Source organism: Zonotrichia albicollis, chromosome 17, assembly GCF_047830755.1.
Source record: "Zonotrichia albicollis isolate bZonAlb1 chromosome 17, bZonAlb1.hap1, whole genome shotgun sequence".
Taxonomy (NCBI): Eukaryota; Metazoa; Chordata; class Aves; order Passeriformes; family Passerellidae; genus Zonotrichia; species Zonotrichia albicollis.
Window position 1 is genome coordinate 7630085 of NC_133835.1, and position 17114 is coordinate 7647198.

Below are 17114 nucleotides of genomic sequence, written 5' to 3' on the forward strand. Positions count from 1 at the left end.
GTGGCTCCCCCAGGGCAGCCCTGACCCCACACCTGTCAGTGTCTGCACACAGAAACCTCTTTTGTGGGTTCCCAGTCCCGGCATCTCCAGGTCTGCCCCAAAAGCCACCCTTAAGTGGCTGTGAGGATTCCCTGCTCCTGCAGCCTCTCCAGGTGAGGACTGAGCAGGTACAGGAGCTGCCAGCTCACCCTGAGAGCAGGATGTGGGGCAATGGTGGTGTGCAAACAGCTCTGCCAAGCCTGAGGAGTTGTATTTGATGTGTGACTTACAAAAAGTATAAATCAGAATTAATAAGCTGGAAGAGAGCTGTTGGGAGTTATGAGCATGGGCACTTTTGTCTGACAGTTCAGAGTGTGAGGTTTCAGAGTCTGAAGGATCCAGATATAATCACAGATTTTTACAGAAAAAAAAAAAACACACAAGAAACCATAAAAATCCCCTTTGGATTCCCTTTTTAAAAAATGTATTTTAACTGCAGGCAATTAATTTGCCATTTTGGTTCCCGGCAATCTTGATATGAAAGTGGAAACAAAACAGAAAACAGAACTGAAAGAAAGACACGGGGCAGGATGTAGAGGTGAGGAAAATAAGAGATCACCCCTTCTCCTGACATCCCTTACTCCTCACTGCAGCTCACTGGAAGTCCAGAGCAGTGTGCAGCCTACTCTTGGGACAAACGGCCAGGGCATGTTTCAGATAAGCTGTTGCACAGGATGAGGGAGGAGAGGGCAGGAGCAGAGTGCTGTAATTACAGAGGGCAGGGCTCGCACCAGAAGAGCAGCTCTGCAGCTTCCTCCAGGGCCCAGCCAACCCTGCCATGCCAAACAGCTACAGAGAAGCCATGTGCATACGTGATGAGCACCAAACTACAAAGAAAAATTATTAGAAGCAGAGGCAGCCATTAAAGACTTCTCTTTACTTAACCAGGTCCCCAGTCTGAGCTGACTGCACAGCAATGCACCCTCCCTGGGAAGTGTTTCTCCTTAGAGAAGAAATGCAGATTATATTATGCAGATTATAATCATGTCAGAAACAGGTAATGAGAAGGAAGCATTATTACAATAATGTGGCAAAGACAAAATGAATTATATGCAATAATATGGAAGATCTTCAGATAGATGTCTTTTTTTAAAAAAGGTGGGGGAAAAAAGCTACTGGCAGTAACACTAATTATTATAAATTTCCTTGGATTACTCCTTCTCCCACACAGTGTGCTGTACCATAGGTACGTTAGTCTACACTTGCCCTCTGTACACACAGTCCCCAAAACCCAAAAATGACACAAACCAAACCATCTAAAATTAAGTTGCTTCTGTCTACTTAAGATAGTATTTCCTTCATTAGACCCAATTTTGGATGCTTTCCTCTCTAAAATGCCAGAATACTGATTCTCATCTTTCCTCAGTCCTTCACCAGTTTTACATAAGGATAATTGGATTCAAGATTGTGCAATTAAAGCAGTCATCAGTGGATGCTCACGTAGGATATCACTACAAAAACAGTAGCTACCAACCACAGGTCACACCCAGCTTGTATAAACTCCAGCCTAGGTAGCCAAGTCCAGTCCTGAGCCTTTCATTACTGGTGCTGCTGGAAGAGGATTTAGAATGTTCTTGCACACCTTTGTAACTGTACCCTGAGCTACGCACGAGGGTGGAAAGGAAGAAGGAATCCTTATGGCAGGTAAGTTCATCCAGCCTCATGGCTCCACACATCCTCTTCCAATCCAGATGAGCAATATTTGCTGAGGAAACGAGATAAATTACATCTTGCTGCTCTCTCAGGAACTCTGCTTTTTTAGGTTAAGTGTATTTATTGGTTTTTCTACTAGAACTGATTTTCTTTTTTCTTTTATTATGAGTCTTGAATCTTTATATTTCCAGTAACACAAAAAAGTAGAGTAAGAAAATATTTTTCTGTCGTATCAATTAACTGCTCTATTCAGGGCTTTTGCAGCCACCTAATTAACTATTGGCTGGTGATTGGGGCATCAAACATAGAAATCCCAGGCTCTAAGATCAGATGAAGTCTGTCCTCAGCCAGGTCCCTTGGTGGTCTCTGGGCTCTGCCAGCTGAGTGCTGTTTGTCTGTCTGGGATTGCACTCACAGTGCTCACTCTCATGCTGACTGTAAAGATCTTGAGTTAGACATGTGCACCATGGAATACTCACACACACTCCACATTTTACAAAATGTTTTCCTGTTAGAGCTTCAGCTTTTAGTCAAAGAGAACCCTGTGTGCACCATGGTCAGCATCTTCAGCAGTGACCACCAGGCTTTTCCTCCTGAGCATGCTCCCAAGGTCTGTCCATTACAGCATGGACACCCAAACACATTTTTCCCACATTTTTTCACATAAGCTTTCCTCACAGGCACTGAAAGAAGAAAAAGAAATTATAGGAGTGAAATTGAAACTGTGAAGATCAAAACAAGGATAAATTTGAGATTCACGTGGACAAAAGACTGGCATCAAACTTTATTGTGCTCTTGCCACATATATGGAACTTTTCTTCCTGATCTCTTGCACATGTTCTCTGGAAATGCCTGTGTAGCCATGAACTTCACAAGGCAAATCAAACTATTGATGCAGTAAATTGTTAGAGGAAACCAATGCTAGCCACTGCCTTCTTTATCTTTCCTCCTTCTTCTCACTTCCCCTCTTCCATCTTGACCTTGCCTGTGACACTGACAAGTGTTTAATAGCACTATTAGGTCCTTTAACATCAGAGCCTCACTCATATAATTAAATCCTCTGTGCATGACATTTTTATTTACAAATGTGCAAAATGCTCTCAGTTTCCTGCATCCCTGCCCTGCAGAGCCCGGGCACTCAGGATACACATGGATAAAGTGCAGCCAGGCAAAACGACTCCTTCTCAAACCCTGACTCCAAGTGCCCTTCAGAAACACCTTCTAAGTCACCTTTAAATTAGAGGACTTGATATTAGGAATGATGCTTTCCATGGTCCTGTTCAATTAACCATGTTTAAGGCAGGAAAATGAAGTGATGATGCAAGCAACATGCTTTCCAGGCATTTCACACCATGTGACTCAAACATCAGACTCCTGCCAATGGAATTTTTGTCTCCAGGTGATGCATCTGAAGGAAGACCCTCAACTGAAAACACTCACACATGCTTAAGCACACAGACTACAGGAAAGTCACTTGCTCCAGGCTTTTACTGCCTGAAGTAGGCCTCAGAAATGCACAATTCTTCCAAAAAGCTGAAAAATGAGTACAATTGTGCCCTTATCAAGCCTTCACAGAATAAAACTTTGTGCTGCAAATGCAGCAGAAAACTGAAATCTCACCCTATTATTATAGTAGAAGCCTATAGATTCTCTCAGACATGAGCCCCTTTCTTGGTTGAGTGAAATGATGGAAATGCTTACAGCAGCATTATTCTGCACAGGGTTAACAGGCTCTGCTCAGGACAGGAGGTTTTCTTCACCTGAAACTCCTCTGGAATATACTGGGAAAGAGTGCTTTCCAAACACCTGTTTTTATAGGGAAACCTGCATTTTTCTGCTTTGTTCTTGTTTGTTGTTGTGGGAATTTTTTAATTTATCAAGGAAAGAGAAAGCTTGAAGCTTTTATAATCTAAGCTTCAGTGCCTCATTTTCAACATTGGGCAACCTATCATGATACAATAGAGCAACCCATAGCACTGCCTCGAGATATGCCACTCCTCTGCTTGTAATCTTCCTCCAACAGAGTGTGAAATAACACCCAGCTTCAAGCTACAGGCTGTAAATTAATTTAGATACAAGATACGTGAGAAGATAACAAGCAAGTTCCACACTGAAGATACCAACCTCCTAGCCATCATTGTCAGGCAGTGTTTCCAGAACCAGCCTTGCATTTCCTGATGAGAGTTTTAATATTTTAATAGTTTTAATTTTTCTTTCTGTAAATATGTAAAACATGATGGGAACTAGATATCACCACAGAAAAAGGGCAGGAACATGAGGAATAGAAGTCTCTTCAGACTTTAACAAAATCTTATCTAAACACAAAAGATTTTGACTTTTTGTTTAAATTAAAGATGAATTCTCTGAATTTTGGAATGTTTTTATCTTTTCTGAAAGAACCCTACAGAAAAGAGTTCGTATTTTAGCTGTTTGTCTAGCTCCCTGGCCTTTTTTCAATTTTTAATAACAATGGATTTTTCTTTGTTCCTATAGCACATAATGCCAGCTATATAAAAATATAATAAAATTAGTACATTAGACACAATGAAAAGGTGTGCAAGTCTGAAGGAAAATGTTTTTAATTAACGTGTCTTGTGTCTTCTCAGCCCTAAAAATAGGAAAAGTCAACTGGCAATCCAAACTAAATAAAGCTGCACACCACACCTCTGATTACAGCAGCACAGAACTCATCTTGAGGAGAGGGCAGCCCTTCAACATCTCTCTGAACCTCAAAACAACAGCACAATCTTGGGACAACTTCACCTTTATTGCAAGCACAGGTAATCTCCCCAGGGCAGTCATCTCATATCCAGCTTATTCCAGCTCCAAAATACTTGTGCCTTACAGGTGTACACGGCCCATTCTTGAAACATTAAAGTTTGCCCTGTTCCCCTCAGGATTCCTTGCCCTTTTAGGCTCAGGAGTTCCCATTTTAAAGTCTGACCTACACCTTAAGGCAAGAGACAGTTAATAATTCAAAGGAAGGCAGGAGCCATCCTCATTTCCACACCAAGGCTGTATCTCTGCTCCTAAGGACATCCCTGCAGCGCTGCGTGTTATCTCCATAACATAATTCACCTCTACCTCCCACAAACCCCCATTCCCTCTGGCAGGACCATCTCCAGAAGAATCCCAGCAGACCAAGGCCGTATTTAGCCTTTCTGAGGAGGGTTCCAATGGCTGGAGTGCAACCCAGGAGTCGAGTGAGCCTCGCTGCCTGAGCCTCAGCATCCTCAGCCCAGCCGACGCCGTCGTCGGGCGATACAAACTCCAGCTCCAGGTCCTCGCTGGGAACAAGCTCTCCTCCAAAGTCCTGGGCCACTTTGTGCTACTCTTCAATCCCTGGTGTCCAGGTATGCTCTGAACCTCCAAATAACCCACTGTCTCAGCCAGGAAACCTGGGTGTCACAGTGAAGTCTGTGCCCGGTGGTCACAGCTACAGAAAGTTGGGTTTTTGTTAACATGGAGGATCAAGTTTTCGTCCCTTCTTCAGGGTTGAAAGGCATCAAAGACCCAGACTCTTGCTTGTAGGATAAGAAATCAAAGGGAGTAAATATTACAAATATTCATTCTAGAAATTTTTTCCTCTGATTTTTCCTCTGGCTCTTGCATTCATTTGTAAAATGAAGTACCAGTAAGACACATACTGTGCTTACTGCAGGAACAGAAACACAGTAGCTCCCCTGAAAGGAATTGTATGCTTATTTTACTCTCTAAATGGTTACAGACGTGTAGCAGAGTCCTAAGGCTGAATGCATGGGCAGTCTCACCTGATCCCTAGAACTGCCCTCTATTTGACATTTTGTTAGAGCAAAACCATTTCCTTCCAGCCACCATGTCTCACTCTGCTTGCAGATGATGATGTCTACATGGCTAATGAAAAGGAGAGGCAGGAGTATGTCCTGAATGACAGTGGAATCATCTTTCAGGGAGTGGAGAAAGATATTCAAGAAGAAGCTTGGAACTATGGACAGGTAAATAGCACCACCTCCTCCAGAACTGTCAAAATAAGAGTAGTGGGTAAATAGGGTCTTGAGGAGGAAAAAAATCATTCTCTCATAGTATAAGAGCTCAATATTCCTCACTTCAGATCTTCTTGCAGATATGTATCTCATATTTCATTACATTACAGACAGCAGCATCAGGATCATTTCCCTTGTGTGGCATATGCTCATACAGAAATAAAAGAAACAAAGCATAATTTTAGGCAAAAGTTTTCTTTTGCCTGTTACAAAAACTGGTAAAACTATATTATGTAATGTGTTCAGTAATGGGGCAGAAGACCCTAAAAGGATACCCCAATGTACTCAACTGAAACAAGTCCTGTTGGAATTTTTGAAAAGCACTTTGGCCCTCCAAGTGTAACCACTGCAAATACAGAACTACAGCCCATCTCCAGGCACACAGCCATCCTGCCCAGGCCAGCCAGGACCATCCCTGGCCCCTTCATGCCCTCCAAGTGCACCAGCATCTGCAGACAGCATTTCTATTGATCCTCCTGACCTGCAATATGCAAGCAATATATTGCTGCTGGCTGCTGGCTGCTTTTACATTGATAAATGAAACAAGGCCAGAGTTCCTTTCTGTCTCAGAGGCCAAGGGCCATCCTTGCCTGGCCACATCCATCCAGCCAAGCACTGGGGCATTCTCTGAGCCCAAGCAGTGTCTTGGTGACCCTAATCCACAATAATTATTTTTGTGGGTTTCTTTCAGATCAGATCACCTGATATGAGGTGAGGGCAGCCCATGAGAGTAAAGCTTTCATAACAGACAGGTGCCTGAAGGGGCAGGGCAGGATGTGGGAGGGTGTGAGCCCTGCTGAGCCAAACCCACAGTGATCTTGTCAGTGCCACCAGGCACATAATGTCCTCGTAAATGCCAGTGGCCATGGACCCACACTGTGCTCAGACATCTTTAAAATACTATGGAGAGTTGGCAGCTTAATGGTTATATTTTCCTCTTGCCCCAGTTTTCTTTAACAGTACAGAAAACTTCTCTATTCCTATCTTCCTCCCATGCTTGGAGAAGAAATCTTGGTGGAGAGTTGATCCTTGGGTTTGCTTATGAAATCAGCCTCAATATATTGCTTGCTTTGATTCCAGTTTGAAGAGGACATCCTGGATATATCTCTGGCTGTTCTGGACCGGAGCCTGAACCACCGTGAGGACCCAGCTCTGGATGTGTCCAGGAGGAACAGCCCTGTCTATGTGAGCAGGGTTATCAGCGCCACGGTAAAGCCATCCAGCACTTACAGCTGGAAATGCACCTACCAGCAAAACCCCAACCCACACTCATGCTTGAGCATGAATTCCTCAATGTTTTATAGGTGTAGCCAAGCAAAACATAGCTACGAAATAGGTAAAACGGAGATTTATTCTCCTGCCCAAAAGTTTGCTCACGACTGAAGGAATGTTGCCAAGAACTTCTGAGAAACATCAAACCTCACACGTGTTTTCCTGACAGATTTTCAGTCCATTAGATCTCTTCACTAATTTGGAAAGCCTTTGACTATTCTGAAATCACTTGCTAAGTTTTTCAAACACCAAGAGAAGCACAAAATATTTTGGAAAACCAGTGCTGGTTCAGCTGCATTTAATGTCTGAATTTAGCATTCTTTACTTAAGGGATATTTGTTCAGTAAGGTTTTTACCATTTCCTGCAACAAATAGTTACAACTCCTCCTCACAAACACATAAATGTACAACTAGGCAGCTGAAAAGTTTTCTGTTATATAAATAATACATGCCTCACCACAACTCTTAGCAAATTCTTCCTTTATAACTGATATTTTTCGGCCTTTTGTACAGCACTCACTTTAGGCATTCTCAGCTCCAGCATAAAGTAAATAACTCTACTCAGATGTACAAAATTACTATTATACTACAAATAATTAAGGAAAAATAATAGAAATAACTCGCTGCATACTGTACCACCACACTTGATACTTAAACAAGGCTCTTCAATGGTTGTGCACAAATTTATGCAACCACATTTAACAAGTTTGGGCAAGCTGTACTATCTGCACATTTGCAACAAATGCACATTCAGAGAAAAGATGGATTTCTCAAGGCTTCCATAAATCACTTGAGAATGTGAAGCAGCATGAATGCACAGCCTAGCAGAGTAGTGATATAGAAGGAGGTGAGATCAATGGATGAAACAGAGAAAATGTAAATAGGTGTCAGTCAGTATATTTGGGATCACTTGTACTGAAAACAAGGCAGTTTTGAATCACCAGATTCTACAATCTAGTCTGGGTTTGGTCCAGTTGTAACCTTTGAGCAGACAAAATTTTATCTAAAATTCAAACACACTGTACCACCATCTAGTAAGCAAGAACAGTGCTATCCACACAGGGTCACCTCTAGCTACTTCCCTCTCTCTTTTCCTGTAAAAACTTTAATTCTGTCACGAGGAGGACTCTTTCAGGTGAACAGCAACGATGATAAGGGAGTGGTGGAAGGGAAGTGGAGCGGGAGGTTCCGCTCGGGGACGAACCCGCTGCGCTGGAGCGGCAGCGTGACCATCCTGCGCCGCTGGCACCGCGCCCGCTACCGCCCCGTGCGCTACGGACAGTGCTGGGTCTTCGCAGGAGTCACCTGCACAGGTACGCTGGCACTGCTGCAAATGGCACCACACACGCAGCTTCTCGCGTTTTCTGTGCTTGAAATGGCTCCTGAGGTATTAGAAATACTTTTTCCCCAGCCCCACAACCAGAGAAGTTGAGGTTCCTCAGCTCTGCTTTTCAAGGTTGTTTATTTTCTCTTATCTACTCCATTCTTCCTCTGACCTGCTGAGATCTGTCTGGCAGGTTTGTGGCACATTGACTGCCCTTGGGTTAGCTTTTTATACTAAGAACTACATGTACTTTATTTACAATAATTTTCCAATCCCTGTCACCTATGTTAGACAGTCTATCTCTACTCTAAACCAATCCAGAAGTGTCACCATCACAGCAGGAGATGGAGGACAAGAAGAAGAAGGACAGGACACACCCAGATTCCTCCATCTTGCCTCTTGAACCCCCATTCTAAATCCCCAAAATTCTACATTTCCCCCTGTGACAAATTAACTATCATTCTATTCAAACTCTTGTGGCTGGTAAAAAAAGTTGGTAATTTTTTCCATGGGCTAAAACCAAAGGCACAGGTGTTTTTGACTCTGTGCCAAGGTCTCTGAGCCCCTCGCCAGGGTCTCGAGTCATCCAGGGCAGCCAGAGGAGTGTCCTGGGTTCTGACAGCAGCTCACTATGAGTTCTGCAGGCTGAACTTTGAGTAAATTCTGTTCAGGCTGTTTCAGCTCTGGCAGGGAGAGTGAGGAGCCTCTGCTCTCCATGTGTGAAGGGTTAATCCTTCAGGTTACAGGTTGTAATAATGCATGCCAGCTTTGTGAGTAAACACAAAACTTTGTGAGTAAGCAAAAACCAAAAGGGTTTTCCAGGCTGGGCTGGTGAAAAGAGCAAGGTTTCCTGTTTCAAAGCAAGGATTCAAAGAAAACCAGTATTCTTTTAAGTCCATTTTCTCACACTACCAGTTTTCTACTGCTGTATCTTACCAGCTGATGACAAGAGCAAGTCACAATACTGAGGATCTGTAAAGGGAGCTGCAAGTCAGGAAAATAATTTAATTCTAGCAGTGTCCAGTCAGAGCTGCTCTGAGACACAAAAACGTCTGTGGGGAAAATACAAAGGAAAATTGAGAGGTGTATCTCCATAAGCAGAAAAAGAAACAAGGAACAAACAGAGGGAAAATGGAAGAGAGAACAGGATAAGGAATCAAAGATTAAAATAAATGGGTGAACAAAACTCTTATTAAAAAGGACATGACAGCTAAGAATGTCATGTCAGTCCAAGTGTCTTTTAAGCAATTTTGCACAATGAGTGTGGCTTGCATCATGGTTGGAGGGAAATTTCTGAGGGCTTGTTTCACCACTGAAAACATACACTAAACTGTGTGACCAAGAGAAAAACTTTCTATATGTCTTCAAAATAGGTTTACAGAGCTTTTATGGTATTCTATATTGCAGTACTGAGGTGCTTGGGAATACCTACTCGTGTTATTACAAACTTCAACTCTGCCCATGACAAGAACCTAAATCTGAGTATTGATAAGTACATTGATGTGTCTGGAAACAACCTGCACTTGAGTGAAGACAGTGTGTGGTAAATATACATATTTCTTTAATATTTCTTCCATTCTATTCCCCACTAAATAAAAGATCTAGAATCATGCTCCTGAAAAACTACCCTGACCTCATGCTCTCAGTGATATAAAACTCCACTCCAGACCTTTGGCTTTTTGTTCAGGAATGTTCAATATTGAATTATTGACTCTGAAAGGAAGTATTTTTCTTTTAATATTTCTTTTTCATAACATCCCAACCTTTCTCAGAGGTATAACACAAAAAGCTGGCAAAAAGGGGAAGCAGATACTCATGTAAGGAGCACAGCAGCTGCTCTCTCCACAGAATTTCCTTCACTGAATTAGAATTATTTCTTGCATTGTACAAATCTGATATTCTGCATTCTACCTCCCTTGCAGGAATTTCCATGTCTGGAATGAAAGCTGGTTTGTTAGAAGAGACCTCGGCTCTTTCTATGATGGGTGGCAGGTTCTGGATGCAACACCCCAGGAAAGAAGCAAAGGTAATACTGTTGTAAATATAAAAACCTGTAGATAATGTGACTCCTAAGGATTGCCAGGAGTAAAAAATTGAAATTTGAAATTACCAAAAATTTCAGGACAATTCTCTTCTATATATTCCCTGTAGATGTAGCATTCATTTGGGTGTGCAAGAAAAGCAATACCCACATCAATCTCCAGTAAGGAGCTTTTCTGTCAGCCTCTGGATTGCTGAGCAGCATAACAATTCTTTCTTTTTTCATTTCAATTCTCCGCCTCCACAAAAGCCAGCACATCTTAAGTTCACTTATCTCACCCCTGCCCTGTCTTAGCTGCTCACATCACAAAATCCCATTCCTCACTACCGGGTTTAACAAATTCAGTTTCCTGCCTCTCCTCAATGCACACCCACACTATTGATTCCCATCTCTCATTCTGACTGTACTTCTGACTCCTCTCCTTCCCTCTGACAGCTTCGCATGCAGTCTTTGGTGGGTGAGACCATTTCTTATGGCACCCACCACCAGAAGCTTCAGCTCTAGTGATGTGTGCCATGAGAAATGGTCTTACCCACCAAAGGTGGGTCCAGCCTCCTCTGCAGCCTCACCTTTCGATCCAAAGTGCACCTGGAATCTCTGGGCACGCTGTTGCCACATCACTCAGACATTAAAACAGTGCACTTGACCCAAATGTGTCTTTGGAGCAGCTGCCTCTCCCTCTTGCTGTCAGCATGAGGATTTATATTGTTTTACTTCTCCCAAATGTGTCTTTGGAGTGGCTGCCTCTCCCTTCTGCTGTCAGCATGAGGATTTATGTTGTTCCACTTCCCCCTCTGTAACACAGGCATCTATCAGTGTGGTCCTGCCTCCACCAGAGCCATTAAGGAAGGGGATGTGGACCTGGATTTCGACAGCCCGTTTGTGTTTGCAGCAGTGAATGCTGACTGTGTTACTTGGATTCGCTACAGCAAGAAAAGAAAAGAGAGAATTTATTCTGACACCAGGAAGATTGGGAAATTTATCAGCACCAAAGCAGTGGGCACTAACGCCCGTGTGGATGTCACTGATAATTACAAATATCCAGAAGGTAAATTCTTTATTGCAATAGTTTTGCTACTGATGATCAGGTGTGAAAAGAATTAAGGCCTTTGTTGGACTGAGTACTGACTAAACTTCTTTACTTCTAGAGCCAAAGAATTGTGAATTTTCAAAGTCTTAGGGCTCCTTACCTGCTCATATTGATTCAATTGAAACAACTGCCATCCTGGAGAGCTGTTTGGGGAGAATTTCTGCAAAAGGATTATTTCATCCTTCTCAGTGTCAGAGGAGATGGTAACTGCCCCATCTTATGCAGAACTGAGCTCTCCCAGAATTACCTTTCTACTGCCCACAGCTTCTAAGGGGTGCCCATGAGCAGCCACCTGGGCAGATTTTACTTTCCAGCCTTCATGGCCACGCAAATTCATTTGCTTTTGTGCCAAAATTCACATTAGGGTCAGACCTCACTTTCTCCTCTTGAGTGTCTTTGCCATTCTCAGCTTCCCTAAATGTCTGAGATCAGCCATGGCACCACAGCATGTACATGCATGAGATCTCTGACCATGGTACCTTTCAATGCAGGATCCTTGAAAGAAAGGCAGGTGTACAAGAAAGCACTGAAGCTGCTGGGTGTGAAAAGACCTGGGAAAAGAAGCAGAATTCCAAGGTCCAGAAGAGGATTTTCAAGGGCACAGCCTGAACAAACCCCCAGCATCTCAGGGAAGCTGCTCCTTGATGCATCTCCTGTGGTTGGCCAGGACATCCTCCTTACCTTGACACTCAAAAACTTGATCTCAGATTTTAAGACCATAAAGGTTAAACTGAAGGCTTCAGCCATTCTCTACACCAGAAAACCCAAGGCAGAGATTTTGCAGCTGCATAGGTCTGTTAAACTTGGATCTGAAGAAGGTAATTTTGATTTTATTACAGCTTTTATTACTGGACAAGATATAGTTTTGGGTTGTGGTCAGATCACATTAAATTAAAGAATGGCTCATGAGGTGTATGACCTGCAAACAGTTGTAGATCAAGGCTATTCAGGGCAAAAGAAACACACATATTTTCCCTGTCTTAAGCATTTGCTTTCAGGCATTGACAAAAAGGAGACTGAGCAGGGTGACCTCTTCTCCGACCCAGCACAGCCGCTGTTGGTGCTACATTATGACCTTTGCTAAGAGAGAACAACTAAGAGACATGGACTGGAGAATAGTGAGATGCTGGCTCCCTGTAAGCAAAGCAAAAAGACAAATTAAAGGGAGGAAAAGAAGCCTGCAACTTTCACAGCAGCACAACAGAAACCACCCACTGCAGGAAGAGCTGTGCCACCTGCAGAGAGGGGTCTGCTCTGCTTTTGGAGGGACAGTGCTGAAAAATGAGAGGCAGCACAGATGGACAGAGCTACCCTCTCAAGCTAATACATAACACTTTAGAATTCATTCCACAGCTCCAACAGAATTCTTTTTCTCACTATGCTGAATTCCATTGCCTTCCTCACTGGAACAGCAACTCTGATTGTGCAAGGCAGAGGCTGAACAGCTGAATCTGCACCTTCTGACCTCTGCCCTCTTTGCAAGGAAGGAGCAATAAACCCCAGTTTCAGATTAATGAAAAAAACACCAGCAGGTATTGCCACATCCATCCATCCATCCATCCATCCATCCATCCATCCATCCATCCATCCATCCATCCATCCATCCATCCATCCATCCATCCTCAGACTGCCCAGATACCAAACTGTACCTGATCATTTAGTGCTTTATGTAAATGTGAGTGGAAGTTACCCATGAGCATCATTCCTGCCTGTTGGTGTCAACACTCACAAATGTGCAGCCCCAGGGTGATAAGAGAATTACTCCTTAAAACACAGGTATCTTACAGATAGCTGATACTCAGAAAAAAAAGAAGAAGAGAGGGAAATTTTGTTTCTGTTTCATTACAGTGAAAGAGATTTCTTTCAAGATCTCCTACTCCCAGTACAAAAACTCTCTGGTGGACGACAAGAAGATCCTGGTGACTGCTGTGTGCCAGATGAAACGGGGAGCCTCACTTCTGGTTGAGAAGGATATTGTGCTCCAGGATCCTTTTCTCACCATCAAGGTAAAATCTAGTCCCCCCTGTGACCCTTGAGAGATGTGCTCAGAAGCAGCAACTGGAATTCCTACTCCATCTCCTACTATCTTCCTACTATCTCCTACTATCTCCTACATCTTCCTACTCCATCCCTTTCCTCATGGGAGGGAGTATGGGAAATGAAATCATGCCTGATCTTGGATCTTGTTGCTGTAGCAATAGGTCATATGATACAAATGAAATTAAATACACTAAAAAAAAGGAAAATCTTTCCATGGCATAGCTGTGCTGGGGTATTCGTGCCAGTGTTTGTTAATGTGGCATTGATAAGTGCTACAACAGTTACAAGCCTACCTAAGGATGGACAGGCAGAATACAGAGAAAGAAATCTCATCCATATTTAGACCTCCCCTTCTGTCAGAAAAGTCTGATCAATATCTTCCAGTTTATTTAGGAAGACTGATTTTTACCGAAGACACCTTCACTGACCAGCTGATAACACCTGGGGCTGTGAGTCTCTCTATTACCAATATTCAAAGAAAGCTCTTTAACTGTATCACGATAAATGTCACTTTTCACCTTCTGCAACACTTCCCAAGGGATTAATTAGAACTGGAGGCTTTCTCTTATTTCCACTTTTAACTGACTTTTGACACATGTAGTACAATGAATAAAAAGCAGTTTTTAGCCTGCAGGAAAGATCCTGCACTGTGTTTGCCCAGGGACAGTCCTGGCTTTGCATGGCCCATCACATCCACATAAACGAGCCGAACTGGTTTTGGACAGCAGATTTAAATGCTGCATAACTCATGGGATCAAATGCTATCTGCTCATCTTACTGTAAATAACACAGAGGGAATATGGTAATGTGCAGAGCCCTTCAGGGCCTCCAGACTGGATTAGTTGTCCCAAACCACTCTGTCAGTAGCATACAAGAAAAGCAAGGTCACACACAGGAGTAAAAAATGTGGGTTTTTTGCAGGTCTGGCAATTTCTAAATGCCAAGTTTTAGTGAGACTTTGTAAAAAGTCTCTGTGCTGTGTCATGCAAATAACAAAGCCAGTTTATGTAGGGCAGGCATCTGGATTAAATTACTCCAATTCAGTGATTAAGTGTTAAGAAGCATTTATGTTTCTGTTGATTGAAACTTCCCTATAAACATGGAGACAGTAATAGAGAAATGCAATTGGGACCTCTCAATGATGCTACCTAATATTATTTACAAATATATATCAGATATACCAATTCCACATTATCTCAGCCAAAATAAGGTAATGAATATGTTTATTTGCTAATTTGCATTCTTTTCCCTGAGACACCACAACTCACCTCTGTCTCACACCTCCCATGTTCTCCAATCCCAAACCTTTCATTTAGCCCAGTTAAAGCTAATTTAAGGTGCCTCCAGTAGTTAACCATGTATGCCAGTTCTTGTGTTCTCACTCTAATGAGTATCATGTTATACATGAAACCATGCACCGACCTAGTTTAAAAAGGGACTAAAGGGTTGATTCTACAGCAGTTTGCTGATTCTTAGCCACACTCATTCAAGGCTGGACTCTGTTCCCCAAAACCATGCACATGTGCTAATTCCTGGCTCCTTCCTGCCCAGGTGATCCTAAGGATAAGTGGTTTGCAATGGGAATGAAAGGAGAAAAGCATTATGAAGACAGGAGACTGATGCAGAATGCTTTCTCTCTGTAGGTCCTGGGTCCAGCTATGGTACACAAGCCTGTCAATGTGGAGGTGACATTCACCAACCCCCTGTGTGAGGAGGTGACAGACTGTGTCCTGAGAGCTGAGGGCAGCGGCCTGCTCAAAGAGCAGCTGCGAATCTGGTATGTAAACACCTCCGACTGGTTATTGTTCACTTTGGTGGGAAACCTGGAGTACCAGTGGGGTTTTTAAAAAGATTCTGTCAACCTCATGACTTTCATCTGCACCAGCCTTGGACAAAATGCCACCATGTCAGTACTCTCCATACAGCAGATAGAGTTTTGCACGGGTTTTGCCACAATTTGAATTACAGAATGCTCGGGGAGTGGAGAGATGACATACAGCCTTAAATTTGGGTGCTCAAAGGAATACATAGCAAGAATTTTTCAGCTGCTTTAACTTACAAATGCATTCTCTCTTTTAGTGTGGAAAGAATGGCCCCCATGGAGACTTCAACAGTGGAGTTTGAGATCATTCCCTACAGGAGTGGCACCAGGCAGCTCCAGGTGGACTTGGTTTGCACCCACTTTTCAGACATTAAGGGATTTGTGATGCTTCACGTGGCCCCTACTCAGTGATATAACCTGCACAGCAGTGCAGTTTTGCCTTTTTATGAGGCTGGTGCAGTGTTCATGCATTCTTATGACTGGAAGCACAGAAATGCGGATTACTCAACCAAAATAAAGTGATGTAATATGAACGGAAACCAATAAAAAGGTACCAGGGACTATATTGTAAAGACAGTGTCACCTTTCTCATTCTCTAGCCTGTTTTATGGGCCTTCACACATACAATTACTAGTGGGAACCATTATATAATTAAACTTGAAGGAGAGGATCAAGTGTGATGGTTTGCAGCATTAGAGCCTGTAGCAATAATAGCAGCTGCATTTCCTAGGAACATCATTTAAAATCACTGGTTCTATAAGCTTCATGGAATGCAATTTAATTATCACAGAATAATAAAATGGTTTGAGTTGGAAGGAGTCTTAGAGCTCATCTTGTTTCATGGGCAGGGACACCTTCCACCATCCCAGGCTGCTCAGAGCCCCATCCAGCCTGGCCTTGGACACTTCCAGGGATCATGGGGCAGTCACAGCTGCTCTGGGCACCTGTGCCAGGGCCTCACCACACTCTCAGGGAAGAATTTCTTCCTAATATCCAATCTAAACCTGCCCTCCTCCAGCTTAAGGCCAGTCCTTCATGTCCAATCTCCCTACACCCTTGTGAAAAGTCCCTCTTCAGCCTCCTTGTGAGCCCCTTTTAGGCACTGGAAGGAACTATAAGGTGTGCCTGAAACCTTCACTTCTCCAGGCTTATATCCACTAAATATGTTTTATTCAGTAGTAGCCAAAGTACTATTCAAGCAGCTGACATAATTAAATTCTAGAATTAAATGTATCATTTAATCTTATTGCTAGAAGGAAAATACAGCAATAAGATATGGCAGTGATACAATAGAATTCTCTTCTTATGACTAGAAAAATGAGAAAATAGAAAAGTAGAAAAAGGAGGACATCAGAAAAGTGTACAAAAATTCCCAATTAACAGTCACTCTTCCTCATGCCACAAAGCTGCTTAAAGCAGATCATCATTCATGAGGGAGGCATTGTGCCACCCATATCTAAATCCCTAATGTGTCCATTCACTCCTTGCAAAGTTAACAAGCCAATCTAGCAAAGCTCTGAATGCTCCTAAGAGACAATTTGACTTTTTGCTCCTGACAGTCAGAACTGCCCAGCTTCCCCCAGAATGTCCCATGCACACAAACTGACCTTGAGACACAGATTAAACTGAGAACTTATTTAAATATTTCTTTGATTTAAAGCCAGCAAAATCTTCAAAACATGTAAAGTCCTATTTTACTACATCAATTACAATATTTTGCCACCCACACATATACTTATAATGGATGTGGAAGCTTGGTAAAACTAGTCAGCCCAGAGAGACTGGAATGAAGGTTGAAAAGGACACACACA

General features: G+C 42.8%; 1 protein-coding gene across 1 annotated transcript; it reads left to right on the forward strand.

Annotated features, from left to right (window-relative positions):
* Nucleotides 1–1676: 1676 nt before the first annotated feature.
* On the forward strand, nt 1677–15829 carry LOC102070018 (protein-glutamine gamma-glutamyltransferase 6-like). The gene is made up of 13 exons (XM_005491345.2): nt 1677–1683; nt 4299–4472; nt 4806–5045; nt 5548–5666; nt 6795–6923; nt 8122–8299; nt 9718–9853; nt 10233–10336; nt 11157–11399; nt 11933–12259; nt 13290–13447; nt 15125–15258; nt 15561–15829. Exons 1-13 carry the CDS (start codon nt 1677–1679, stop codon nt 15712–15714), a joined length of 2103 nt encoding a protein of 700 aa, XP_005491402.2. The 3' UTR covers nt 15715–15829.
* The last annotated feature ends 1285 nt before the right edge of the window (nt 15830–17114 follow it).

What these genes read in the sequence shown, in the direction of transcription:
- LOC102070018 (XM_005491345.2), top strand. An exon ending in AAGCTTGGAACTATGGACAG is followed by an intron (nt 5,667 to 6,794) that starts GTAAATAGCACC and finishes CTTTGATTCCAG; the next exon opens with TTTGAAGAGGACATCCTGGA. An exon ending in TAAACTTGGATCTGAAGAAG is followed by an intron (nt 12,260 to 13,289) that starts GTAATTTTGATT and finishes GTTTCATTACAG; the next exon opens with TGAAAGAGATTTCTTTCAAG.